At 62.5% G+C, this 8,662-nt stretch overlaps 1 protein-coding gene across 1 annotated transcript; it reads left to right on the top strand.

The window, feature by feature from the left end:
- The first annotated feature begins 340 nt into the window (after positions 1-340).
- Positions 341-2,414, top strand: LOC128823497 (vitelline membrane outer layer protein 1-like). The gene is made up of 3 exons (XM_054005813.1): positions 341-517; positions 1,240-1,334; positions 2,027-2,414. The coding sequence occupies exons 1-3, from the start codon at positions 353-355 to the stop codon at positions 2,349-2,351; spliced, it is 585 nt and encodes a 194-aa protein (XP_053861788.1). The 5' UTR covers positions 341-352; the 3' UTR covers positions 2,352-2,414.
- The last annotated feature ends 6,248 nt before the right edge of the window (positions 2,415-8,662 follow it).

Raw genomic sequence — 8,662 nt, 5'->3', positions numbered from 1 at the left:
AAGTGGTAACAGTGGGATGCTGGCCCCATAAAGGCACCTGGTGTCAGCGGGGATGGTTGAATCGTTTGGCGTGAGGCTGGAGGTGTTGTCATGACGTGTTTGCTCTGGGAGTTTTGGGCCGATGAGGCAGCAGAACCCTAGGTGGGTGGCGGTAGGAACCTTGCATCATGCGCCCCGGGGTAGTCGTAATTACAGGCCTGACCCCATGCCGAGAGAAGGCGAGGCCGACCCCTTTGCACTGCTCACACAGGCTGGAATCCAGCCCAGCCCACACCCCCGGGTATAAAACACCCCTGCCCCGTGCCAGGAGCTGCACATCTGCTGCTGGCTTCCTCCGCTCGCCTACCCAGCGATGGACAGCTCCCTGCATGCCAAGCTCGGCCTTCTGCTCGGCTGCTGCCTGTGGGGCGCATGGGGCCACACCAAGATCGACGTTAGCAATGGGGGGATATGGGGCACGTGGGGCGCGGAACAGTCCTGCCCCGGCAACAGCTTCGCCGTTGGGTTCTCCCTGAAGGTAAAGATTCACACTCGCCAGCCCGGCTCCCCCCTGCCCTCCCCACATCCCCTGCCTCCTTCCCCAGCCCGGCTCCCCCCTGCCCTACTCCCTGCCCCCTTTACCCTCCCCACATCCCCTGCCCCCTTCCCCAGCCCGGCTCCCCCTGCCCCACTCCCTGCCCCCTTTACCCTCCCCACATCCCCTGCCCCCTACCCCAGCCCGGCTCCCCCCTGCCCTACTCCCTGCCCCCTTAACCCTCCCCACATCCCCTGCCCCCTACCCCAGCCCGGCTCCCCCCTACCCCGCTCCCTGCTCCTTTCACCCTCCCCACAGCCCCTGCCCCCTTCCCCAGCCCGGCTCCCCCTGCCCTGCTCCCTGCCCCCTTCACCCTCCCCAGCGCCCCAGGCCCCTGCCCCACTCCCTGCCCCCTTCACCCTCCCCACAGCCCCTGCCCCCTTCCCCAGCCTGCTCCCCCTGCCCCTGCCCTCCTTCCCAACCCGGATCCCCCTGCCCCACTCCCTGCCCCCTTCACCCTCCCCACAGCCCCTGCCCCTTCCCCAGCCCAGCTCCCCCTGCCCCTGCCCTCCTCCCCAACCCGGATCCCCCTGCCCCACAGCCCTGAGACCCTCTGCTCAATTTCCCCCTCCCCACGCCCCTCTGCCCCCCATCTCCTTGCACTGAAGTGATGGGGGACCAGTCTCTAATGCCCAGGCTTGTTTCCCCCCAATGCCCCGTTGCAGGTGGAGCTGCCCCAGCTCGCCGGGGATGACACGGCACTGAACGGGATCCGGCTGCTCTGCTCCGACGGCAGCACCATCCAGTCCAACGTGGGGCCGTGAGTACCGTGGGGAGGGGCCCAACGGAGGGTGTGGGCAGGTGGCAGAGGGGGCACCAGGCTCTAGTGGAATAGGGGTGTCACCAACAGAGCGGGGGTCAGCGGGGGGGGGGGTTAGCAGTGGCAGAGATGGGAGGGTGGCATCGATGGTGGGAGGTCAGTGTCAGCAGTGGGTTAGTGGTGGGAGTAGTGGGATCGTGCTTTGACAGCGGGTTAGTGGTGTTAGCGGTGGGATCGTGGTATTCGCAGTGGGTTAGTGGTGGCAGGGATCGGATCGCGGTATTGATAGAGGGTTAGTGGGGGCAGGGGTGGGATCGTGGTATTGACAGTGGGTTAGTGGTGGCGGAGATGGGAGGGTGGCATCGATGGTGGGACGTCAGTGACAGCAGTGGGTTAGTGGTGGTAAAAGTGGGATCGTGGTATTGACAGTCGGTTGGAGGGCAGGGGTGGGATCATGGTATTGACAGCGGGTTACTGGTGTTAGTGGTGGGATCGTGGTATTGGCAGTGGGTTAGTGGGGGCAGGGGTTGGATCGTGGTATTGACAGTGGGTTAGTGGTGGCAGGGGTGGGATCGTGGTGGTGGCAGAGGTGGGATACTAGGGCAGCAGCTCCCAGCCCAGAGTGGCAGAGGTTGGGGGGAAGGCAGCAACCCCTGTGGGCCGTGCCCAGCTGACCCGTTCTCTCCTCCCAGGTGGGGCTCATGGGGCTCAGTGAAGAAATGTCCCTCGGGGCAGCGGCTGACCCAGTTCCGGCTGCGGGTGGAGCCCTGCCAGGGCCTCAAGGACGACACGGCCGCCAACAACATCGAGTTCGTCTGCACGGGCGGGGCGGAGCTGAGGGGGGATGGGCGGTGTTGGGGCAAGTGGGGCCCCCAGAGCCGCTCCTGCGGCCCGCAGGGCATCTGCACCATCGCCACCAAGGTGGAGGCCCCCCAAGGCAAAGGGGACGACACGGCCCTGAACGACGTCTATTTCAAATGCTGCAGTTTGTCTGGTGGGTCTGGTGTTGGGCGCTGACCGCTCCCCACTGCCTCCCCAGTCCCCTCCCCCCACGAACCCTGCTCCCAGCTGCTCCCCCACCAGCCCCTGTGTGTGTGACCCCCCAATAAACGACTTACTTTGGACCTGAGCTGAACGGCGTCTGCCTCTTGTTGGCCGGATGCAACTCTGGCAACGGGGAGGAGGGAGAGAAGTCGCTCCCCCACCAGCTAAGGTGGGGGGGCAGAAGGTGGGAATTGGATTCGGTGGGAGGTGGGGTCTGCAATTCCCTCACCCTCCGAGACAGACTGGCTGGCTCAGGGGGGTGGGGAATGGGGTTAGGGGCCTGTCCCCTCTAGGGGGCGCCGGCTCTCATCCAGCCCCAGGCCAGGGCTGGCTCTCCGCAGTCCTCCGGCTTCACCGGCTCGGTGTCTGGAACCCGGTCAGACCGGTCCCTGCCATGTCCCTGGGCTTGTTCCTGGCTGCGTTAATTAGCCCAGTGACTCCAGTTCCTGCAGGAAGTGTCGTTTCACCGCTGGGCTGGGCCCAGGGCAGGATCATCGTCAGCCAGCCCCTAACGACGCCCGCCAGGCGGCCGGGTTGGTACCGGGGTGTCATGCGTGTTCCAGGCATCCGGGGTGTCTCTCCCCATCGCGTGGGACGCGGCTGCAATCCTCCCGGGCGTCTGTCACAGCCTCTGCTCCAGCCCCAGCCCTGCTCCTGCCTCTTCACACCGGCCCCGGCCTCCCCAGCGCCCGGCCCTGTACACGGCCGGTCACGTTAACGGATCCCAGCACCAGTCCACCCCTTCCACGCCCGTCCCCCCGCAGAGCGGTCGCCTCCCTGACGTCCATTCAGGATGGCTTTCGAGGATGGGAGAGGGGCGTTGGCTCACTGTGCCCGGCCCTGGGGGGCCCTGGCAACAATATATGGGGCACTTCACTGCCTGGAGCGGCGGTTTCAAGGCCACACGGTGCAATGGTAGGAAAACTTGGAAACCCCCCGCGTGGTGTCAACCAGGCTGTTCCTCTAGGAAGTTCTTTGCATGCGAGTGTGACGGAGCAGGGAGCGGGGCGGATTTGACCTGGGAATGTTGCAGGGGGGTTTCACTGGGGATGGGGGTGTCACAGAATGTGGGGGGGACACAAGGCCCTGCCCCCCCGGCTTCCTGAGATTCACCATGACTCTCAGCCAGCCAGTAAAGCAGAAGGTTTATTCAGATGACAGGAATACAGTCCAAGACAGGTCTTGCAGGCACAGAGAACAGGATCTCCCCGAATTAGGTGCATCTTGGGGTCCCAGGGCCCCACAGCCCCCTTAGGGGGGTCAGAGCCCCGTCTCCCTCCCAGCCATATCACCAGCCAGCTCTGAAACTCTCCCTCCAGCGACCCCTCCCACAGCCTTTGTTCAGTTTCCCGGGCAAAGGTGTCACCTGGCCTCCAACCCCTTCCTGGGTTCTCATGTTACATGCTCAGGTATTCTCCCTCGGTCCGTCTCCCATCCCCCAATGCAGACTATCCTAGCCACACTCCCCTGTCAGCATTCACAGACCACAGCAAGAACAGTCCCAGTTCGTCACATCTCCCCCCTTCGAGACCGAACTGAGCAGGGTCACTTTAGCCAGTGACCCGGGGAAGTTCGAACCTACCCCCGTTCCCATGGATGCCCCAGCATCCCTCCCATTCCTTGGTGAGAATTACACCAGGCCCCTCCAGTTTCACGCCCCCACTTAGGTCGGGGGTGCTCGATGGCACTCTCAGTTCGCATGTGGGAAGGTTTATGCGGCCCGTGCCCTTTTCCCACCCCAATACCCCTTTGTGACAAACTGGGACTGTTCTTACTGTGGTCTGTGAATGCTGACAGGGGAGTGTGGCTAGGATAGTCTGCATTGGGGATGGGAGTCTGACTGAGGGAGAATACCTGAGCTTGTAACATGAGAACCCAGGAAGGGGTTGGAGGCCAGGTGACACCTTGGCCCGGGAAACTGGACAAAGGCTGTGGGAGGGGTCGCTGAGGGGAGAGTCTGGGAAGCTGCCTGGAGAGATGGCTGGGAGGCAGACGGGGCTCTGACCTCCCAAGGGGCTGGGGCGCCCTGAGACCCCAAGATGGACCCAACTGAGGGGGGTCCTGTTGTCTGTGCCTGCAAGACCTGTCTTGGACTGTGTTCCTGTCGTCTAAATAAACCTTCTGCTTTACCGGCTGGCTGAGAGTCATGGTGAATTGCAGGAAGCCGGGGGTGCAGGGCCCTGAGTCCCCCATACTCCGTGACACCCTGGGGTTCCAACTGGGCTGGGGTCTTCTCCCAGCGCTCCAGTCTGGAGGTCGGTGATTCGGGCTCTCTCGGTTCAGAGCCCCCCTTTTAACCTTGGCCACCCTCTGGAAAGGCTCCTCTATGCTGGGCAAGGGTCCTAAAGCTGTTTTCCCCTTGTCCCAGGCCTTCCTCCCCCTCTGACAGGGGTCACAGGATCCGCAGTACTGTCGGACAGTAACAAAGACCCCAGGCCAGTAAAAGCTCCGTAGCAGCCTCTGCTGGGTACGCCAGGTTCCCTGGTGCCCTGAGAGGGGAATGTCATGGGCCCGGCACAGCAGCTGGCGGCGATACTTCTGGGGTACCACCAGCTGCCTCCTGATCCCCCCTGACTCCATTTTCCCTGGGGGAGCCCATTCTCGGTACAGGAACCCCTTCTCCCACAGGAACCTTTTCCGGCCACTTCTCCCCATGGTCTGTGCCGCACTGAGATCGGCCAGGTCCTTTATCTTCCGCAAGGAGGGGTCTCTTTGTAACTCGGCCTGGAACTCAGCAGCTGGGACAGGGATGGCCACCTGCTCTCTCTCGCCGTCTGGGTCTGAGGCCGCAGCCTCCCTGAGCCGTGTCCCTGGGTGTTCCCTCCCCACCAGGTTAGGGTCCTGCGCCTCGGGCAAGGCACCCTCCCCAAGGCCAGGGCGCAGTGCCCCTCGCCGGCTCTGACTGCGGGTCACAACCAGGGCACCTTGGGGGTTGCTTGGCCAGTCCTCCAGGTCCCTCCCCATCAACACCTCAGTGGGCAAATACGGGTGTACCCCAATGTCCTTGGGGCCCTCCTTGGCTCCCCACTTCAGGTGCACCCTTGCCACAGGCACCTTGAATGGGGTCCCTCCCACCCCCGTCAGGGTCAGGTAGGTGTCGGGCACCACCCGATCTGGGGCCACAACCTCGGGCCGGGCCAGCGTCACCTCTGCGCCCGTATCCCAGTATCCATTGACCTTCCTCCCATCCACCTCCAGGGGAACAATGTACTCTCTCCGGAGGGACCGCCCCGTGCCCACCGTATAAACCAAAAACCCTGAGTCTGGAGCATCCAGCCCCCTAGAGGAGCTGGCCTGGAGCTCTCCTCCCTCCTTAGCAGGTGGTACGCTGCCAGCCCCCCTTCCCTGGGAATGCTGCCTCTCGCCCGGCTGGGTCTCTACCCAGTCAACCCTCTGTGGGTTCGGTCTGCTCAGTCTGTCCCTGGGCCTGGGGCACTGGGCCCGTATGTGACCTCTCTGGTCACAGTGATAGCAGCCCATGTCCCGTGGGTCCCCTCGAGTGGGTCGGGTGGACCTGACGCTGGATGTTCCCCTTTGGTGGGGGTTCTCCATATTTCCCCGCTGGGAGGTCCCATGGTGACTCTCGCTCTGCGTTGTGGTGGGACTGTTCCTTTGGGACTCCTCCCTGTTATCCCCTGCCCGACTGTTCACACACTCGTCGGCCAACTGGCCTGCGTGCTGCGGGTTCTCTGGCTTTTGGTCCATCAACCATTGCCTCAGGTCGGATGGTCACTGCTCATACACGTGCTCCAGTACGAATAGGTCAAGCAGGTCCTCTATAGTTTGGGCCCCAGCTGTCCACTTGCAGGTGTACCCCTGTGCCCGGTTGGCTAGTTGTAGGTATGTGACCTCACGGGTTTTACGCTGATGTGACGAAGTGGGACTGTTCTTAATGTTTTCCTCAGTTTCCCCTATGCAGTTCTTAAGTATCTAGGTGGTGGGATAAGGGTGTCTGGTTGCTGCAGAGCAAAGGGCCAGGGCACATAAATGCCCGACACTCTGTCTCCTTGCAACTGATGGCCTGGGCCCCTCCTCTGCAAAGGTGCCAACTGAAGGTGTTGGAGACAAAGGGGTCAGGTGACCTCCTGGCCCGGGAAAGAGACAAAGCCCAGAGAAGGAGGGGCTGGACGGGGGTGGGAGTTTGGGGCTGGCTGGGGACTGGAAGGGAGGGCGGACGTGGGTTTGCCTCGCGGGGCCCCAGAATGGACCTGACTGAGGGGTCCCGTTCTCTGTACCTACAAGCTCTGTTTTAGACCGTGTTCCTGTCGTCTAATAAACCTCTGTGTTACCGGCTGGCTGAGAGTCACGACTGACTGCGAAGTGGGGGTGCAGGACCCTCTGGCTTCCCCAAGACCCCGCTGGGGCGGACTCGCTGTGGGAAGCGCATGGAGGGGCATATGCTGAATGCTCCCAGGAGAGACCCAGGAGGTGAAGCTGTGTGAGCTTCTTGCCCTGAAGACGGTCTGCTCCGAGGGAGAGGAGGCTCCCCAAAGTCCTGACTGGCTTTGTGGGGAGCAGTTCCAGAGCATCGCCCGGGGACGCCGTGACAGCTGACTCCGGAACCTTTTCCGGTACATCTCAGGGCTCAGCCCAAACTCACGGAGCAGGGCCTTTTTGTACAGTTCGTAGTCCCCTTTCTCTGCCCCTTTCAGTCGGCTGTACACCTCCCTGGCTGTGGAGTCCAGTGAGGGGATGAGAAACTGGAGCCTGTCTGCAGGGTCAACCTGGAGCAGCTCGCAGGTATTCTCAAAGGCCGTCAGGAAGGTATCCATGTCCTCCCCCTCCTTACGCTGGGCCAGGAAGCACTTATCAAAGCTCTTTGCAGTCTTGCGTCCCCCCTCGCTCACCGCAGCCGGGGCCCCACTGCTCCTCAGCCTGGCCAGTTCCAGCTCATGCTGACGTTTCTCCTTCTCTTCCTGCTCCTACTTCAGTTCTTGCTGCCTTAACTCGAGCTCTTTCAGTCTCAGCTCCCTGTCACATTCCAGCCGCATCCACTCCCAGGACGGGGAGCTCCGCCGGGACGATCCCCTGCTGGCCACCGGGGTGACCCCGGTATTCGCTGGACTTCCCCCAACCCCTCCCCTAGATATAGGTAGTCAGGGTCTCGGGATGTCCTCGGCAGCAGTCTGACCCCTCCCAGCCATGTCAGGCCCCGGGGCCCACGCTGCATCCGCCGGGCGGCTGCCCTCAGGGACAGGGCTCGGTTCATCCAAGCGATCCCTCTCCTCCAGCTGGGCAATGAACTGTTCTTTGGTGGACCTCCCCATGCGCAGCCCCCTCTGCTTGCACAGCTCCACCAGGTCGCTCTTAAGGCGTTTAGCATCCATCCTCCTGCTGGCCACTCGCCGGCCTGTGCTCTCCGCTTTCCACCGTTCCAGGGGGACCCCTAGTGTGCCAGCCCTTCTTCAGGTCACCACTTCTCTGCCAGGGTCGAGCTGCAGACTCCTCCACCCCGGGACCGCTCGCTGCGATCCCCCGGGGGACCCTGTTACTGCAACAGTCCTTCTCTCTGGTCACACACTCCCAGGGGTTAATCGCCCCCTGAAACCGTCTCTCTCTGACTCTTCAGCCCACCTGGTCCCCGTCGATCCCCCTGCGTTTTACTGCTCCCCAGTCACTTGCTGCAGGAAGTGCCGTCCACGGGGTGCAGTAGATCCCACCTCTGCCACCAGTTGTCACGGAGTGTGGGGGGACACAAGGCCCTGCACCCCCGGCTTCCTGCGATTCACCATGACTCTCAGCCAGCCAGTAAAGCAGAAGGTTTATTTAGACGACAGGAACACAGTCCACGACAGGTCTTGCAGGCACAGACAACAGGACCTCCCCAGTTAGGTGCATCTTGGGGTCCCAGGGCACCACAGCCACTTGGGGGGGTCAGAGCCCCGTCTGCCTCCCAGCCCTTCCACCAGCCAGCTCTGAAAACTCTCCCTAGCGACCCCTCCCACAGTCTTTGTCCAGTTTCCCGGCGGAGGTGTGACCTGGCCTCTAACCCCTTCCTGGGTTCTCATGTTACATGCTCAGGTATTCTCCCTCGGTCAGTCTCCCATCCCCCAGTGCAGACCGTCCTAGCCACACTCCCCTGCAACCTTCCCAGACCACAGCAAGAACAGTCCTAGTTCGTCACAGGGGGACTTCCCTTCAAGGAAGGTCCCTGAGCTATAACCTGAGCCAGGACGGGGGTGGGAGAAGTGACACCTTCTGGCCCGGAGACTGGACAAAGGAGAGGAGGAGCTGGGGGGAGAGGAAGAGAGGAGCTGCTGGAGGAGTTTTTGGTTTCAGTTTGG

Source organism: Malaclemys terrapin, chromosome 15, assembly GCF_027887155.1.
Source record: "Malaclemys terrapin pileata isolate rMalTer1 chromosome 15, rMalTer1.hap1, whole genome shotgun sequence".
NCBI classification, from domain to species: domain Eukaryota; kingdom Metazoa; phylum Chordata; order Testudines; family Emydidae; genus Malaclemys; species Malaclemys terrapin.
This window is presented reverse-complemented; position numbering and strand designations above follow the sequence as displayed.

Coding starts and splice junctions, on each gene's coding strand:
- LOC128823497 (XM_054005813.1), top strand. CDS start 353: ATGGACAGCTCCCTGCATGCCAAGCTCGGCCTTCTGCTCGGCTGCTGC. Junction 518..1,239: donor CCGTTGGGTTCTCCCTGAAG/GTAAAGATTCAC, acceptor GCCCCGTTGCAG/GTGGAGCTGCCCCAGCTCGC. Junction 1,335..2,026: donor ATCCAGTCCAACGTGGGGCC/GTGAGTACCGTG, acceptor CTCTCCTCCCAG/GTGGGGCTCATGGGGCTCAG.